The sequence below is a fragment of the Drosophila novamexicana genome, unplaced genomic scaffold, assembly GCF_003285875.2.
Source record: "Drosophila novamexicana strain 15010-1031.04,08,12 unplaced genomic scaffold, DnovRS2.1 tig00000072-arrow-arrow-pilon, whole genome shotgun sequence".
Taxonomy (NCBI): Eukaryota; Metazoa; Arthropoda; class Insecta; order Diptera; family Drosophilidae; genus Drosophila; species Drosophila novamexicana.
In genome coordinates, this window is record NW_020824771.1 from 1,754,905 (window position 1) to 1,775,252 (window position 20,348).

Here is a 20,348-nt window from a genome sequence, read left to right on the forward strand (position 1 = left end):
ACATATTCACAATCACATTGCACCGTCTGTGCCAGACCGCCTCGCAACTTAAACTGACGATGAGCTCTAATTTGCGGCTGCTTATATACTGTTCGTTCTTCTTCTTGCTATCGTACATAGATGATCGGCATTTAATATTTTTATTAAAACACACACATGCACGGCATCACACCGTCAGTACCGGACCGGACCGCCTCGCAACTTGAACTGACGATGAGCTCCATTTTTCAGCTGCTTATATACTGTTCGTTCTTCTTCTTGCTAGCTTACATGGACGATCTGCATTTCATATTTGTATCAAAACACACACACACTCACAATAACGCCATCACACCATCTGCACCGGACCTCCTCGCGACCGAAAATGAAGCTGAACTTGACTTTGCAGCCATTTATATATTGTCCGTTCTTCTTCTTGCTAGCATTACCGCATGATCTGTTTTTCATATACTTATAAAAACACACACATTCACAACCACGCCATTGCACCGTCTGTGCGGACCGACTCGCAACTCAAACTGACGCTGAGCTTCAATTTGCAGCCATTTATATACTGTTCGTTCTTCTTCTTGCTAGCTTACATGGACGATCTGCATTTCATATTTGTATCAAAACACACACACACTCACAATAACGCCATCACACCATCTGCACCGGACCTCCTCGCGACCGAAAATGAAGCTGAACTTGACTTTGCAGCCATTTATATATTGTCCGTTCTTCTTCTTGCTAGCATTACCGCATGATCTGTTTTTCATATACTTATAAAAACACACACATTCACAACCACGCCATTGCACCGTCTGTGCGGACCGACTCGCAACTCAAACTGACGCTGAGCTTCAATTTGCAGCCATTTATATACTGTTCGTTCTTCTTCTTGCTAGCATTACTGCATGATCTGATTTTGTATTTTTATAAAAACACACACGTCCACATTCACGCTATTGCACCGTCTATACCGGACCGGGTCGCGACTTCTACTGAAATTTAGTTCCAATTTGCGGCTGCTTATATACTGTTCATTCTTCTTCTTGCTAGCGTACATGGATGATCTGCATTTCGTATTTTAATAAATGCACACATCTGTAAGGGGCTGCTTTACGACCCCAACTGAAACTGTGCCCTAATTCGCCGCCATTTATATTCTACCTGCTCTTCTTCTTGCTCGCATTCAATCATGATCTGCAGTTTAACATCATACCACCCGCACCGAGCCACCCCGCGCACGCAACTAAAATTGCTGCGCAGTTTTCAGCCTTTTATATACTGCCAGCTCTTCTTCTTGCGAGCATACATGTATGATCATGCAAATGCACTGGACGGCTTCGCAACTCCAAATGAAAGCCCAGCTTCAACGGACAGCCGTATTTATACTGTTCGCTCACCTTCTTGTTTGGTGACATGCATGATCTTGACTGCAGCAAGGAACAGCTGTTTATTAATTTCTTATTTAGTGATTAAACTATACGATAATTTAAGTTATAATCTCTTTAAGATGTGAAACTGTATTATAAGGCCTTTTCCTTATTTACTCTCCTTTCCGCTTTTTACTAGCGAGTGCAGGAAATGCGAAAAATGTCGGGACAGGCATACTGCGGTAGACTTTGTGTCGCTGTCTCTGGCTGTGCGGTCTCTGTTCCTTCACCCGGCCGCCTCGTTTGCCAGCCAAGTCAGTCACTTTGTACGGTGAAGATTTTCCAATTGCCTCGTTGAGTCGTGTAAGTGGAAACAAGCGACAATGTTGTTGTTTTTTTTTTGTTTGTTTGTTTGTTTGTTTTGCAGCACTGTTGCAACAGTTTTATGTGCATGTTTAGTGTTTCGTAACATAAATATTCCAGCAGTAGATGGCAGTTTTGTTGCCACAGCGCATGCATAAAATATGTGTCTCTGAAGCCCAAAACTCACACACACACACCCACACACGCACACACACGAGCAGCACACAATGCTGACAATGATATGGACGACAGCCTCCCAAACGGCCAAGTTAAATGTTGTGTGTGTGTTTATCAAAAAATTGTTTATACGCAAATTTTTGTGCTGCGGTCGTCTTTTTGCCCTTTTCAGTGTGTCTTTAATTATTCGTAAATGAAATGCGAAAAGGTCTTGGAAACTAAAGCTGTGTAGGAGAATTTCGATACTTAAACCCTTTTTATAAATGCTGCCCAACTTTAAATTGTTTAACAAGAGCTTGTTTAATATATTTTAATAAACGAAGCATATTTATAAATATTTTGATATGGGTCTACTCTCAAGATTAATTTATTTGTAGACAAATTCTCATATCTGTGTCCTTTCAATTGGCCTCGCTATTCACACACCCCCCAAAAAAAATATATACATATTGCTACATTGCTTGTCTTGGCTGCTCGGCAATTTTTCAATTTTCCAAGGCTCGCACGGCTCAAGGACAATGCTCAGAGTCAAGGTTGATTCGGGTGCAGAGCCCGTTTTGCAACAAGTTTCAAAAATTCCAGCAACACCTGCCACGTGGCTGCATTTGCTTTGCTCTCAAGGCGTCTCATATGTGGGTGTGTGTGTGTGTTTTTCTTGTATGTGAGTATGTGTGTGTGTGTGTGTGTGCTTAACCCACGTCGTGCCGGGCGCTTAACTGCTGCCTACCACTTTTCAAATCATCCACATCCGCATTCGCATCCGTCGCTTTGCCAACCTTGAGAGCTAAAAATATTGCCAGGCCGAGCCATATCAAAAGGCAAAAATGTTGAGCATTTTTAATGCAAGTGGCGCGTCGGCTAACACAAACGGAGAGGCCGCATAAAATGGACATTTATATTACATGTACATATGCATATATTTACATACGGCAGAGACATTCTTAGAATGAGTTTCGCCTACAAACTTATTCAATCATAGCTGCAAACCCAACTAAAGTTTTCAGTAGTTCGATTCACGGGTCGAATCCAAGTAGTACCGTCAGGTATGGCTTGTGGACCTGGTTTTCCGCAACTGTGAAACCAGGTTTATATTTTCAAGTAGCAAAAAGTATCTTTCGGCTGTTTGATTCGGTTGTCCTTTATCCAACTAATCCGATATATGATATATGCAGGCATAATCCTTGGCGTAAATTAAGTATCAATCCAGTTTTTGTTTTTTTGATTTTCTATAAGGAAAAATAAGCGAAAAGCCAAATCCGTTTCTTGTGAAATTCTTTGGTGAAAATTCTTCTTAGAACAACATTGATGGTCGTTTCATTTGAGCTCTGAAAAACATCGATACTCGTATTATATATGTGTATGTGTGACTGAATACACACACATACACACACACACACGCACACGTACACTGTATACCACAATGTCTCGTTTCCGGCTGGGGTATTGCCATTGAAATGTTGCCTCTGTATGCAGCATTTCGTTGTGTTTTTCGCTCTGTGCTGCGGTTATTTTGCGTTTAATTATGCACTAGACCCGCACAAAAGCCAAAAATGGCACACCAGAGAACAGAAGCGTCAGTTATTTTTATATACCGTACGCTTTTCATCTAAAGGATATGTTGGAGCTTCTTTCATTGAACTGTGCGGGAAAGAAAACTAAATATTTCGCTTTGACAGTTGTTAGCCATCCTTGATAGATGTCTTGTGAGTTATATATATATATATAGTTTATAGTTTTTGTAGCGGAGCAAAGACTTGCCATTGCTGCTGTGCTAATCCTGTGCTGCTCCCAACTGCGCTGTTTTGGCCATTTCCTTTGGCCATCTTTCAGCTTAATTTCATTTGCAGGGCATCAAATCAACGCAAAAATGGAGCAGATCTTCCATCTCATTGAGTCTGGTCAAAGTACAAACAGAGAGATAGAGACACACACAGGCACATATGAGCCTTGTGACTGTTTAATTTACTGACAAATCTAATTGAGTTTGCTTAATTATTCAGATTACGATTTGGCAGGAAATGTGCCCTGCAAGGACGAGCAATTTATCACAGAAATCGTATTTAGCTGCTAAGTTCAGCAAACACAGGGACATCGGGGGTCGAGATAAGCATAATAGATGAGAATTGTTTGAGAAGAAGTCCAGGCTGAGATTGGATGTGAATATGTGGATATGTGCACATGTTTGTGCTCGTATTTGCCGCTGGGTTAAACGTGTCTGCTTGTGAATTGCACCGCAACATTTGCCAATTTCATGCATTTGCAATTTAAACTTTCCATTCTCTATTGAAATCGATTTTACATATATATATGTAAGTACGTCGAGTATGCAGGAGTTGTTATGCAAATGAAAGCGCTTGGGCTTTATACCCTATACCAGCGTATCTGAAGGGCTGACTCTAGTTGAACTCTTGTATGCAACAGGCAGAGGCAGGCATATGCTGATATAATATAATTAATACAAGCTAAATATTGGGTATATCTTATACTGAATACTCAATAATTTTATGGCTTACCTCGCAAATCTTTGACCTTTGTGCGGGATATGTTCGAGTCAAACATTTGCCAAAAGTTTAATTTAAGCCGTTTAAATTGTAAGTGCCATTTGCAACAATTTATATTCGTGGAAATCTGATTTAAATTAAGTGCGATGTAATTTTTAATTTACACATCAGCAGAGAAATTTCAAGAATGTATATGAATGCCAATAATTTTAATTGTTTCTTCGGCTTTCTCTTGGTCGTTTTAATTTGTGTTTTCCCCAGAAAATACACGTCCTTGTCCTTGCTATGAATTTATTTCATAAAGCATAATTAATCTTCCAAAAGCTCCCTTTTATCTATTAATATGCATGACACTCACAGCTTTTAATGATTCCAAATGCAAAAATAAAATTGATTGAATTGAGAAAAGTAAACAATTTTGTTGTTTTTTTTTTTGAAAATATTTATTGTTGCACGTTTCAAACTTAATTCAGTTACAGTTGTTATTTTCCATAGGTTTTTTTGAGTGTTTGGGCCTTGGCGTGCTGCTGTGGCAGCTTTTTAGTGTGGACATTTAATATTTATTTGCATTTACATATTTGCCAGCGTCGCGTTGTATAAATATTTAGTTATGCCAAAAACCCAAACGACAGGCCTTAATTAAACATGAATTAACGTGTTGAGCCTCGGCGAGCCTTGCAACAAGTATTCATACCAATTCTTAATGTTAGACTTTTAATAATTTTACAAATTAATTATGCATGTTTTTCACTTTAATATAAATGAGAAAAAAAACTTAAAATTACGCCAGCAGATTTGTTTTTGTTGTTGTTTGCATTTAAACATTTAATTTAACATTTTTGAGTTTATTTTATAAAACGTTTGCATAACTTTAAAGCCAAGCTCATAGAAATTGGAAATTGGAAAAAGGCTCTGAGATTTTTAGAGGTGTGCTTTAATTTTATTTATCTTTTTTTTTTTTTGTTTAGTTTTTGTTGTTTATTTTATAAAATTGTAGGAAAGTAAGGCAGCAAGTTATAAATGAATTGTGAGTTGGGTTTGTTATTGGATAGAGTAAGGCAGCAAGTTAAGATTTGAGAGATTTTGTTAATTTCTGTATTCAGCAAGTGCTTTGTCACAATTAAGCCGCTTAAATGTACATTTATAAACATTTATATTTAACTAGATATATTTGTCAATGTATAACTATGAATAACTATCGTAATTATTGAAATTTATGCGCTTTAATTAATTTAATTAAATATGTAGCCATCTAACAACTCAGTACAAATTTTAATAGCTTTTATGCACGTCTTATTGTTGATTTCAATACAATATAATTTGATATAATTATGTTTTAATGCCTTATGCTAATTACTAAACAAAATAATTGCATTTACAGGGTATTGAGATTGGAAGGGGCATTGTTATTTTTTGTTTGTTTATTTAATATACAATTTTGTAGATCGTTGAATTAAAATAAATAAACAAATTAAAATAAAATAGGCAAATAGAGTTGAAGAAATAAAACTATTTGAAATGCATTAATTATTATTTTAAATTTTTAGTAATGTAAAATTTTATTATTATTTTGTAATATTTTTGACAAAATACTTTTTTTAATTTTTTCGAATAAGTTTTAACAAACAAGCCAATGAATATAAAAAATCTGCTGTCCAGGATTTATATAAAATAATTGATTATTATTCAAGGGTATTTATTTTTTTGAAATTCAATAGCAAAACTCACCAATTCTTCCAATTTCGAACCACATAAATATATATAAGAGCATAAATAAAAATGTTGCATCTGTAGCACAATTTTGAAACTCGAAATATACGTACGAAATATTTGATTAAAATTGTTTTGACTAGAAAATGCTTTATAAACTTTTTATCGAACCTGCTGTCAATTTATAATGGAACTTTCAAAATGGTAAATTCGTTTTTGAAATCAAACATTTTATAGCTCAACAGTTAGTTAGTTAGGCACTTTAAACAATGAAGTGAATATATTGATGGTAAATAAGTTTCCTACGCTAAGAAATGCGAAAAGTAACGCCTGCGCGTTTTCCTAGCGATTTTGAAGCGCACGCGCGTTTTTAGCAGCGAGTTGAAGCACTTACAGTTTATTGATATAAAAATAATTAAATTTAAAATGCTCATTTATGATAATGTTATTACTGCAATTGAAACTCTTGCAAGCGATTAACTTTTACTAGTTTTAAGCCTTGTTTTTTTAATTTTGTATGTGTTTGTGTATGTGTGTGTGTGGGTGTGTGTGTGGAAATTTGTATATCATTTGAAAAGTTTATCACAAATTTTTCGTTACTGCATTTTACAATTTCCGCTGAGTGTTACTCAAAGTCGGCCTCTTTGAGGCCCAATTGGTTCCTGAACCCCGACAAATGTTTGCCCAGACTGCGACCCGCCGTTGTGGACGACAACAAGAATGAGGTGGAGGCATCCACTCCATTGCTTGGGCTCGTCTGATATGTGACGGAGAAGTCTGGCGTCGGGGCCAGGAGCAAACCTCACGTGCGCACGAATTTGTACACAATCAAAAATACCATAAATGATATGGCCACCAGGACCACAGCGGTTACAACCTTTGCGCACGTATTCAAGCCCGATTCGTGCGGATTTAGCGGCCTGGAACTGGTGTGCGTAGCCGATCTCCGGCGCTTGGTGGCTAGACCGCGCGCCAGCGCTGGAAATGCCAGCGACTGTGTGAAGGTCAATTTGTGTATGGACTCGCTTAGCGAGTAGGGACCCACAGAGCCGCGCGCCGCCGCCCGGAGCAGCACGTACTCCAGATCGAGTGCATCGAAGAGTGAATAACGGGCGGTCATTGTCGATGAACGCCGCCGTCCATCGTGCTGATGTCCGTGTCGCGAGTCACGATCGGATTGCGGCTGCAGCCAAGGATCGGAGACTCGCTGCTGTGCGCCCGCCGCCCCGACAGCATAAGCGGAGGAGGAGCAGGCGCCGCTGCTGGCGGTGGCAATGCCGCCACTGCTGCCACACCCACTGCCACCCACACCAGCAGCTGCCACACCCCCGCCCAGGCTGACCGCTGCCACGGATGTCAGCGACGACGTCGTCGACGACGAGGCCGAGCACAAACGCAAATTGGTGGCCAGCCCATTGTCATGGAACTCATTTGCATCCTCAATGGATGTCTGATCCGGTGAGGTTTGCGCTCGCTCCAGGGCCGCCGCATGCTTCATTCGGAGCGCAAATAGACGCGCATGATCAGGATGCAGCAGCGCACTGGATTTCCGCCGATAATTGGCACCTCCCCCGCTGGACACCACACAGATGCTGTTCCGCATGTGCCGCCGACCCAGCGACAGATTTGGTGAGCCCTGCGTGGGCGTGCTGGTCGGCGACACATGACATGATCCGCCGCCCGTTTGGCCACTGGGCAGTCCATGTACGCCCGGTGGCGTTATAAACGCGTTCGGTGAGGGCGATGCCTGCACGGAATCTATGCCAGAATCGCCTGCGTGCAGGGTATCACAGTACAAGGAGCTGCGCCGCTCTGTTCTCAGTGTCAGGTGATTGTTGCTGCGTCTGCAGCCGGAATTGTTGCTGTCGTTGTTGTCGTTGTTGTTGTTGCTGCTGCTGCTGGTAGATGCAACATTGGTGCTGCCGACAGTTGTCTCCACAATGGCGGGAAAGATGAAAGATTGGCCATCCGCTTCGCCGCGCGGTGAGTCCTGTAAATGGCAAAATACTTTTAGATATTCTACAGCTGCAAGGTGCTCCTTGGGTGCACTAGGAAGAGTTTCGGGGATTCTTAAGCCATGTGTGCTGGGAGCAGCTGTGGGAGGCAGTTTTCATTGCGTTTTCTTTTTTGTTTAGTGTATTGGATTGTTTTTATTTAGTAAATTGGTGAGTGTTATACAAGATTTATTGTACTTGTGTTTCTTATACTTATATACAAGGTGAGAAGTTAAATCTTGGAATGTTTAAGTTGTGTGTGTGCCAGGATTAACAAATTCAAGCAAAATCGTGGACATCATGAGCGTGACCTTTTTATTTAATTAAATTCAATTGAAAAGTTTTTCGTAAGGCTTGATTAAATTTCAATTGACATTTCGACATGTCCATTATTTTAAATAAAAATTCGTTGGAATATACATTTTTAAACATTTCACATGAATTCGTGTCCAGCAATAAACAAAACGAAAACGAAAACGAAATCGCATAAAACAAAACTTTTCTGCTTGATACAACGCATCGAAACACACATTTTAATTTCCGCGAGCTAAAAATTGTTTTAATTAATATTGTTGTTCTGTGTTCTGGGAAACGAGCCATAAAAAGAGTTGAAATTAAGTAAGTTTATTAAAACTTTTTGTCAGTTTTCAGTTATTGCGAAATATTTGTAATAAGTAATCTGATTCGTATGAGGGACTTATGTTTTTAGTAGTTATTGTTGTAGCAAAAGGCCATGGCCAAAATGATAATAATAATAAAATCAATAATATTTAATAAATTTGAAAGCGTGCAGAAAGTTTTGTGAATTCAAAACGCAACTATAAAATATCTAAGGAAAATATATTTTATTTTCTATTATAAAAATAAAAACAAATTACAAAATTGCGTTATTTTGTCAAAAACCCCCGAATGTTGTGCTTGAAAATGGGCCAAAAAAAGCGTAGTTTAATGAATAAACATGTTTAAATACGTAAGAACCTCAAGTATTTGGCTTACTTAATTATTTGGCTTACTTTTTTACAACAATTTAGTCAAAAAAACGTTCTAGGGCAAAGCGAGCGAGAAGCTCGTGACATTTGAATATTTCTATATGTTAATCGAGGCATGCAAAAAGTCTACGATTTAGTTGTTATTAGTAGAAGTAAAAGTAGCAGTAGTAGTATTTGTATTAGTATGAGTATTAGTTGTATTGAGTATTAAAAAGAGTAAACTAGAGAGACTTGATGTATTATTGGAAGGAAAGCATACCCGCTGGCCCTCGGGGCCGCTGTTACGGCGCAACTGTACGAAGCCCTCCTGGCGCAAAAGCGGCTACCAAACCAGAAACAAACCGGCAAACCAGGAATTAAAATCAAACCAAACACGCAACGCACATACAGAAACACATTGTATCGTATTTGTTGCACAAGAGGCAGATAGTTTTTTTTTTTTTTGTTTTTTTGTCGTATGGGCGAGGTGGAGAGGGTGAAAGAGAAAAGTTTGAAAAGAAATTAACACAAAACGCACAAAATAACCTCAATAAGAAAAAGCAGAACAAAAAAATAAAATACAGAACGTGAAACAGAAATCGTTTTTCGTTATCTGAACTATTGCTGCCATTTTCACAGCTTACACACACACACACAAGCACACATATACTATGACAGACAAACACACACACGCACACATTAAAACACAAGCAAAAACTGTGTGTGTTGGTTGTGCCTACCTGGCTGGGCCACACCTGCAGCAGCGGCAGCGAACAGGATGGCTTGTTGCTACTCGATGCTCCATTGCCCGTTGCAGCTGCTGCTGCCGCAGTGGAGGATGAGGTGGTGCCCGACCCCTGGGAGAGGCTGGTGTAGTGCAGATGATTGAAACGCTGTGCATCACTGGCTGGTTTTGTTCGGGTCGGGCTCTCATAGCCATTCGAATCCTCCGAGGATGTTGTTTTTGGCGAGCGCCAGAATCGCTTTAGGCGCAGTTCGCGCCTTTTTTCTTGTTTCTGCAACAGAAAGATAAACAAACCGAAATCGATTAACAGAGGTGAGTCGATATTTCTTTCAGATCTTGTTACTATAACCAAAATAAACAAACAGAAATCGATTTAACAAATGTTTTTTAGCGTGTGTTTAAATATTAAATGTATTGAGTGTGAATATAGGCAGCTGTCATTTTTTGCGTGAATCTATAAGTATCGATAATTATCGATTGTCAGTTAATCATATCTAATATCGTTATGCTCTAAAAGTTTTAAAATTATCGGACAATAAACAACGGAAAGCTATTAGAATAAATTTTCCTAATTAATTTTTTTAATTAAACATTTCATGCTTATAACAAAATTTCAACAAATATATCCTAACCAAAGGGCCTTTAGTAATTTAACATTTATATTAAGCTGGGTCGAGTTCCGGGTTTATTTAAAAGAAAAATGCTTTTAATTTAATTTTTGATATTACTAGAAAAACATTTATAGTTAGTATTAAACACAGTTTTGATATAAAAACCAAACTTATTAAATTTTGGATTTTTAATTATTAATAATTTAATTTCATGCTTATTATATTAATAAATTCACTTAATTCTGACTGTTCAGTTAAGGACCCGATGAAAAAGTTTCGTGACCAATTTTAAAGCAAACTTTTTGACATATCACGATAAGTTATCACGACAAGTTAGCACGAGTTGTTATCATGATGTGTTATAACAGTTTTAAGTAGAACTGCCTTCTGTTGCCAATTTTCAACTGAACACATTTTGTGTTTGTGTGTGTGTGTTGCTGTTGTGCGTGTTGAACAAACCAGGATGCATTTTTGTCCGTGGCCAATAAATATTTGTGTTTGCCCCGTGCCCAATGCGAGACTCTGACATGCACATACATATACAAGTATTTATTTATGTGAAACACCTGTCGGCGCTTTTCCATTTGGGATTTCGCCCATTCTGTTGTCGCTGTGTGTTATTATTTTCAATTTAAAGGAAGCTTTGTGTTTGTGCGACTTCTTATTGCAATTTATGTGTGTTGTTGGGCTGCATCTGTGCGCCCGTCTACTGCGGCAAGGCTAACGAAAAGCTGGGAAAAGCATTGCAACTTTTTAAATGATGGGTTTTAAATCCATCAGCCACATTAGGGTTGCAGATAAAGAAGAGTCATCCTTTCGTTTTATTTAATTTTTTGTTGTATTTTAAAAGATTTAAAGGAATGCATAATAATTCATTGAAACTGAGATTAGGTTTCCGTAATTTTGCATATGAATGGAAATTGTCTAAAAGAATAGCTACATTGCAGCTTTAAATATTAGTATATATTATATATATTAAATATAGTATATATTCACATATAAATGTTTCGCCAGTTATTCCCTTAAATGTAATATTATCCTTAAATATAATGTAGCACTTAAAATAAAACTAATTAATTAAGCACTCGAGCGCGAGTTGCCGCAACATGCAAATTGTTGACGGCTCCTCCGTATCCTGACCACTTGCAGCTCTGCATGGCAGCTAGTTATTTATAAAAACTGCATAATTATAAAGTTCTGAAAATAAGTGAAGCTCGCTGCAATATGATACACAATTACGCACTGCCTTTTGCGGTTTATGGTAAATGAGCCCTAAAAACACACAGTTTACAGTTCAAACTGCACTGAAATAAATTAGATGAAGTATGTAAAATTTAAAATAAAGCTTAAATATTAACCAAGTTTCTAAAATGAAACCTTAAAAATAAAAACTTATTGCAAAATTCAAGGCAATTGCTGTATACAAATTTACCTGCATATTTTTTGAATATCAAATCCGTTTTATATGTTTGGCTTTTCATCCCCAGTCTGTTGTTGGCGCAAGATGAAAATCGATGGAAAACTGCAGAGGCATAAATTCTGAAAGAGAAAAGAAAAATAGAAAGAAATAGAATGGGTTGAGCGTCAAGCAAGCAAGAGAGTCATCGTCATTCGGTCGCATCATGTTGTCTCCCAGGAGATGCATCATGCCTTTGAAAGGGGAATGCACATGCACACACGGAATACATTCAACATTTCAATTACTCGCCGCATACAAACAAACATTTCGCATGTTTTATTCGATTTTAGCAAGCTACCAAAGGGCATAAATAGAAAGGAGCTCGTCAACTGCGTCATTTGTTGGAGCAGGCAACGCGCCTTGGCTGGCGCACATTAACACATGACAAGGACAATGGAGAATGGAGAATGGCGACGATTAGTGTACGGCAAGGACATTCGACTGAAACAACATGCAAGCGCACGACCATAGACCATAGTGTACCGCCCCATCCCATCCCAGCCAGAAAAGCTAGCCAACCAGCCAGCCAGCCAGCTGTTGGTCAAGTTGAAGGGCAAACTCTGCGCATCTACCACATGGATGAACGCTTCGACGATTCCAGAAAAAATAAATCAGCAATTGCAGCCCCAGATGCGTCTTCATAGATCCTGCTGCGTCTGGTTTATTGGATTTGGTCAGAGCTTTGCCTTCGATTGGCCTAGTTAGTGCTCGAGTTCGAACTTGATGCTCATAATTAGTTGGCAATTGCGTAGGCACCGGCCTTCGGGTCGGAAGCAGTAATGCACTGTTATTGGAAATGGCCCTTTATAGAAACAGAAGGTCTGGTTAACTTAAACAGCCGCTGAAGCAGAAACCAAGGCTAGCTATCAATTCTAATAGCTTTACATTTTATTATTATTTCATTAAAATTTAAAAAGTCTTTTCTTTTCCATTTAAAGTTAGAAAAAGTTGTGTGTTCATAAATAAAAAATAAAACAAAGTTAATACAGAAAAAAACTTAAAAGCCAAGCAAGACTAATCTAGTGAAAAGTGCTTGACTGGAAGATATTCCTTATAAGTTTAACAAGGCTTTATACATATTAAAATTTTATTTTTGCTCAAGTTATGTAATACAAAAAAAATTTCCCTTTCATTTTTTCATTTCATGAAAATCGCGTAGAAAGGCGAGAGTGAGCAAGAAATGTTAAATGGGTTAAAGGAAAGGTATAGAGAAAGTGAGACAGAGGTACCCAGACAGTCAAAGACATATTAGATAAACACTTAATGCTAAACATAACATCAATTTTTTTCTTAATTATGTTTGAGATCATGAGAATCGCATAGATGACCTATTCAGCTCTCTGAAGTAAGCTAGTTTATCGTCCTGAGGAGAAGTTTAACCAAAATCGCGACAACATTTTGGGGTATACGAATCTCCAAGGGTATACGAAAAATATAACAAATTCTTGTCCACCTGCGGCTAGTTGACTAACCGCCCTGTACATTGTCTACAAAAAGTAGCAATAGCCACAAAAAACCAAGTTGACAGTTCCCACACAACAGGCGAGTAGTTTCACCTGCGTTGGCCCCGTGTTTGTTGCATTCCATGCCGATTGAAGGACAATCCGTGGTACCCTCAACCTCAGCCACGACCTCAAACCCAGGATATATAAAAACCTGCACGTTTTTGCGTGCGTTTTATTCAAAGTTTTCCGAAGTCGGACTTGATTCTTCATTGTTGTGTGCCGCCCGGTTGGCCATTGTTCTGCGCCATGTCAATCGATGTCAACAAGCGCTCACAGTGCCATGGTCAAGGATTCGGTTGCAGGAGTTGCTGTGAGTGGCCCTGCCCGGCATATCATTGATATCCAGTCATAAATCGTGGGTATTCTTTCAATTACGGCAGCTTCGCAGCCAGCGCCATAAACTTTTTAGTCCAATGCCTGTCACGATAATGTCCATTTCTTTTAGCGTCGCGTCCTTGGAGCGTGTCATGGCATAAACTAAACTGAACGGGCCAAACTTGGGCTCCTTGCTCGTCTGATCCAGCCAGTTGTTGTCTCTCTCGACTCGCCTGCTCTTAAGCTCGGCAATTATACAAATGGCCACGCCCCCAGCCAGGGTAGAGAAGGGGTGCTTGGGCGAGCTGTTAACTCGCTTTTTGTGTTGCGCGTGACGAATATTTTTAAATTGAAATAAATTTCTTGTGCTCCTTGTTGTGTGTGCACGCCTTGTCGCCTGTTGTCCTTGTTGTCCATGCTGTCCTTGTTGCGCACAGACACACAGACACATATATATCTATCTAAACATGCATATAGTATCGTTATCGTGTTTGCTTAACGTGTTTTTTTTTTGTTTCTTGCCGCTCGTTATACATCTTTTTTAGTGTTTGTTTTAGTTTTATGTATTTGTATTCTTTTTTTCGGCATGTTTTTGAATTATAAGCAAATTTGCTGGCCGATGCCGATTCAGTTCTGGTTTCAGCTCCCAGTTTGCTAATGTCAAAGGTCAGGGCCATAGAAAGCACGTGTGAGTGTGTTTGTGTGAATGCAAGGACATCGCAATAATGCCGTTGCCACTAGCATGGAATCCTGCTACTCCTGCCCGCCTCTGTACGATATTGAAAGCTAAGCGACCCGGGCGTCGTCCTTGTCTGTCGGATTCCCCAAATTATATTTAATAAGCAGCAATTATGCATAATTAGCATGCGGGCAAGGACATTTGGCGCTCGATTTCCCTCTGACCGCTTGGCTGGCCTTTTCCTAATTGAATGGCCACACGTGATAAGGCTCCGGGCGATTGCACTGCTCTATGAAAAACTCAAACAATGCCAACCAGACAAAGCAATTGAAATTTTATTACACGCCATTTAGTCAAAGTGCCCACAACAAATATATATCTGCTCACGCACACACAGGCGCAGACACACACGTGTTAAAGTAAATTATTTATGTAGCCCGTGTGGCGAACAATGTGCTTTATATACCCTCTGTGCTGGCGACAATTAGGGTATATTCAGCCTGTATAAGTGAACAATTTTAATGTCGGATTTTGCGTCTAATTTTTCTTAAATTAATTAAACAATAATGTTATTGTAACTGTCTATAAATAACTAATTAAATTATTAGGTTGACAAGTAAAACCAAGTAAAAATAACTATTCGATTAATAATTTACAATTAGTTATAGCTGTAAAGTTTATTGATTCAAACGTTCTACAGGGAATTTGCTATTCCAGCACTTCATGCTTATTTGTCTATTAAATGGCGCATTGCGTTTTCGTGTGTAAATTATTGTTGCATACTTTTGCGGGCAGCCAAAGTCTTTGTTCGTGAAGACGCTGTGTTTACTGTACGGTATACATATATACTTGCATGATATTATTTTGCAAAGTTCTGTGAATGCGTGCCCTGAACCAACAGAATTTAAGGCAGCTATTAACTTCTCCTCTGGGATTCAGTTGGCTGTGCTGCTCCTACCCTAATTTATCAAATTAAGTTGGGTTAAGCTAATCAAATCGGACGTTGACCCAGGAGTATTGTTTGCCTAGTCTAAGGGCTCCCAATTGACATCTATCAGTAAGCATAAGCCCACCCACCCAACCCCTAATTTGTTACCGGGGATTGACTGAAGACCCAAACAACAAATTGGTCCAACACCCTTTAAGCTCTTTAATCCCTTAAAAAACAAGCGTTAAGAATCTCATACATTTGTAAAATGTCCAATGGAAAACCGCTCATTTGCTGAGGCATTTTAAAAGCACTTAAGTTTACCTGTTTACCTGTTATGCTTTCATCTTTTCTCATTCTGTCAGCAACAGCTTAAAGATTAGCCTGTGATTAACGTGGTCGGTTAAAAAGCAGTTTGTCGATGGCTGCGAGAGTCTTGTCTAATCTTAACTAAGTGCAATCATCGGGCTTAAGCTTTTTGCTTTTCATCTCTGGACATTTTCGCCTGGTTTAGACAAGTATTTACTTATAAGAATTTGCAAAGGAATATGTGTACAAAGGTATTAAATTTACGGCGTGCCGAAAATATCCTTACTTTCTCGTTTTATTTAAATTCAGTGATATTCTTGATAATAAACATTTTCAATCTATTTGTCAATCAATCAATTTTTGTCTTCAATTTTAAATAACAAAGGACGAGACGTTAACAAGTGTCTAATTACAGTGAGTCGGCATAACTCGTGCTTCATGCGAAACTTGAACAAATCAGTAAATGCTGCTAGAAGTTTTCCGTAAATTTAAAAAATTGTCTGCTTTCACAAAAAGGTCAGCTTAAATCTGGTTGGTTTGCTTAAATCTGGTACGCTTTGAGCAAAACTCTCAAAGAGCATCTCACTTGCATGCGTTTATTAGAAGGCACTTTGCAAGGACTTCACCTGCCAGCCAGTTAGTGTATTTCATCTCTTACGCGGGCCGCGCCAATGGAAATATTTTTTCCGCACAATTGAGCACCAATTCAGCTGGCAGCCTCAGAAGCACAGTTTCCATTTTCTTCGTTTCACATTTTTCTTTTCTTTTTTTTCGCCCACCTTTTTGCTTTCACTCGCTTTCTTCGGTCCGCGCTCGACAGGCAAATGGCGCAGCTGTTTTCTGAGGGGCGCTTTATGCAAAAGCAATTAACTTAACTTTTTTTTTCGCCTGGCCATTGGCTACCTTTTTGTTTTTTTGCACGTTTACCTTATGGAAGAGCTTTCTCTTACAAGTAAGTATAAATTCAATATAAAAGCATATTTTACCGGCTTGAAATTTGCATGCCAAACGGGGAATGGCATCGTCGTCACGGACTAGCTTAAAATAAAGGCAACCAATTGACCCGTTTGAGGGTTTTTGTGGGTTTCTTTCATTTTTAGGGCTTCTGCGGCTATTGTTGTTGTAATTTTCTGTTGTTACTGTGTGTTGTCCTGTATTAACATTTTAACACATTTTATGACCAAAACGTGACATTCGTTGGCATCGAGTTTCACTTGGTCAGAATGCGATTCTAAAGGAAAACCCACGAAAACGTGGCAAATTTTCACTCAGAATAACTCTTTGTTTTGTCCCAAATTTCGTTCCCTACCTCATCGTCTGCCTTATGCGTCATAAAGTTGAGTTTTTCTGTGTTCTCATAAGCGAGCTGACTAAATATTATAACAAGAGCAAGAAATAAATTTGTAGATTTTGCCTGCAAAAGAAAAAAACATAATTTCTTTGAACGCCAAGCGTGATTTTGCTATGTCTCTAAGGAGCTTTTTTTTTTATATATTTAAACAATTTGTTGACATTAGTTAAGATTAATATGACGAAGTCAGCACTGCTTGGGTACTAAAACGAAAGTTGAGACGAATTTTTCATAAGGAAACCCCCAAAAAGTGTGCTATGATTTCATTATAAGTAAAAGTTTGACAAATTCAATATGCATTCATTCTTTTCTTTTTTTGTAATATAATTGAATTAGTTATGCTTCATTACTTCAAGCGAATTTGAACTTGAAAAACTTAAGTATAAAAAAATACAGAATAGAAGGTTATGCTTAATACGATTTTGCGCAGGGTCAGGGTATTATTGTGTCGCATTCAGCTCTTTTTATTCGAATTTCCTGTGGCACAAACACGTGCAGCATTTGTGGCAGCTGGTAGTTTTTGTTGTTGCTGTTGTCCACGCGGTTAGCTTCCGTTCGGTGTGGCCGCTGTTGTTGGCAGCGCCGCAACTCATTCGTTGGTGGCTGCGTCAACCGGAAACGCCAAACACTTTCCGGTCACGCAGTTTGGCGACTCTCACGCCGCCTTTGCCCCGCTGCCACAGCCTCAGTTCAGTTGCTGCTGCTGCCACCATTGTGTGCGCTCTCAAAAAGTCTCGAGTAGTCACTTAAACTTAAGTGTTGTTGTGTGCCAACCATTTTGTGGCCAACACAATAACAGCAATGCTTTGAATTGGGGGCAACTCAATTTCTATGCGTGGCACGAGGCGACTTTTGCGCCCTGCCAAAAACTTATGCCCGCAACAACAACAACAACGAGTACTGCCTGTTGCCAGACAAGTTGGTCGTTGTCGATTTTAGGGTTTACAACTTGTTCTTCTTGCATGCAAAATGCGATAAATTGGCTTTTAATTGATAATGCAGAACAAAACATATAGGCCCTGCAAAGGGTAAAGGGTTTGCCTTTCCCGACGGATTGCCTTCCGGTTTATCAATAGTCGACGCTGAGTGCTTTTAACAAGCATATTAAATTTATTATTCTACCCATTATATAAACTAGCGTCGCGGATCGCAGTTCGCTTTGGTCGTTGACAACCCTATCGTATCGCTAGCCCCTCTTGCCCTTATCTTAACAAGCCAACTGTGAACGTGTTAAAGTCGCCACGACTACGTGCGATCAAGGCGGGACTGGGGCCAGACGTCAGTTCACAGTCTCGTGCGAAGAACTAATAATAAAAACAAAGGCCAAATTTTAGCCAGGCTGTCAACAGTTAGCGAGGGTAACAACGAAAATATCTATAGACATAATATTAAATGTTATGTGAAATTTGTGTGAATATTAAAAACATATTTCCTAAATAGAAGATGGTTGGTGACCAGCGTGCCTTAATTTATATTCTTGTTTATAAATAAATATATTTGGGCAAATATGTACTTACCCGGAAATTCACATCCACACGTACGATTGTTTCATCGCCATTTTACAAGAGGGATGTAAAATAATTTAATATGTTAGGATCACTGAAATAATAAAAGAAGTAAAGAACAGGTTAGCGGAAGATACATATATATGGTTATATGAGAAAACATATGCACACATGCATAAGAGTCATGGAAACCAGTATGTCTTATTTAAATTCATGAGAATCGTATAGAAGTAGGGTAGGGTACACAAAAATACTTTTCTTATTAATTTATATCGTAGAATAGGTAATTTTTTCATAAACACGCACACAAACCCACATACATACAACAGATAAATAAGAATAATTTATTTATACTCATTTCTCATTCATGGAACAATTGAAATCTTCCCTTTTCATTAATTTATGTTGCAGTAGAGGTAACTGTTAGACTACTTGTGCATTAATCGAAAATAAAATTCCCGGTAGCGGTGAAATAAGTTTAAATTAAATTTTATATGTTTGAAAAATAGCTTAAGGTCGATTGAACGAAAAACATAATGTCGCTAACATGAGTTCCATTTTTCGCTCGTTGGATAGAATTTTCCATATGGAGAAATACAATTTACTGGAATAATTTGTTCTACAACTTGCAAGGAAACGAAAACAAAACACTTGAAGAATAAAAATCCGATTAGTTGGCACTCTGACTATATGAACACATTTTCGACTGCTTTACAAATATATCTCATTAATCCAATCACTTTATGTCAGATAACTCTTAAATTAGTATATATACAGGAATTATATATTTATGAAGGTTAATTAAACTTTTAAAAATGCCAAGCCGTCCTTCTCTGTGATTCTCAACTAAGTTAAAATGAACTCAATGTCAAGTTACAAAACTTACACAACTTTTTTTTTGGAGAAAACTCGCTTGCCTGATGTTGCTATTGCCTGGAGGGTCTTTGTTATAACCAAGGAGATTCCGAAAATACCGCTCCACCAGTTACCCAGTGCAACTGTCCAAAGACATTTGACTTTAGCTTTTGGCGTTTTAGTTGTTGTTATCGTTTTATGCCATGTCTATAGAACAATGGCACAAACAATGACCGAAAGTTGATTTAAGTTGATGTCGTTTTGACACGCTAATATGGCGTGGTAACCAGGTCATAATCTAAGCATTGTTTCCACACCACACACACGCCCCACTCATACATTGGAACACGAACAGACACAATCAATTTGGCATATTGTTGAGCAAAGCAAGAATATAAACTGCGTCTTGCACTTGACTGCGCTTTGCCAACATCCCGAACATCTTTTGGCATTCAATTCAATTACGTGAGTTTAACTTTTGCGCAAAAAGTTCGATTGCTACTTGCCACACCCCAACACGTCGAAAATCTATCTGCCACTTTTAATTGTTTTCATTTCGACTCATCAAGGTTGCCGCTTCGAAGATGTTTGACTTTCCATTTGTATTTGTGTTCAGATTGTGTGTTTGTGTCCTTGGGCATCTGTTTTTATTTTCAATTTAAGGCATGTGGCAACCAACACTTTAAGTGTAACATTCCTCGCCTTACGTTAATTGAAAATAACATTTTTTGTGGTCGCTTGCTGCCCAACATTTTAATTTCGACTCAATTTCCCCGCCCACTTTTGTTAAATTTAATTTGCGCATACTTGGAAGCGAGTGTCAGAATCAGTATGAATGCCCATGCATGCCACAGACGCCCGGCAGTCTGCTGTATATTACAATGTCGGTTACATGGTCCTGACATAGCCAGCCCATCCTCCAGAGCGGGACATGGACACGGCTGACAGCTCTATGCATAAAGCTGAAGCCATTCGGTTTATATCTTAACCCATAAAAACTGCAGCATCATATAAA

General features: G+C 38.7%; 1 protein-coding gene across 1 annotated transcript; it reads right to left on the reverse strand.

Moving 5' to 3' along the window:
* Positions 1 to 6,112: 6,112 nt before the first annotated feature.
* Positions 6,113 to 19,270, reverse strand: LOC115771515 (homeobox protein 5). Its single transcript, XM_030717250.1, has 4 exons — positions 18,491 to 19,270; positions 11,860 to 11,966; positions 9,812 to 10,087; positions 6,113 to 8,099 (listed from the first exon to the last, which is right to left on the reverse strand). Exons 2-4 carry the CDS (start codon positions 11,863 to 11,865, stop codon positions 6,912 to 6,914), a joined length of 1,470 nt encoding a protein of 489 aa, XP_030573110.1. The 5' UTR covers positions 11,866 to 11,966; positions 18,491 to 19,270; the 3' UTR covers positions 6,113 to 6,911.
* Positions 19,271 to 20,348: the final 1,078 nt, after the last annotated feature.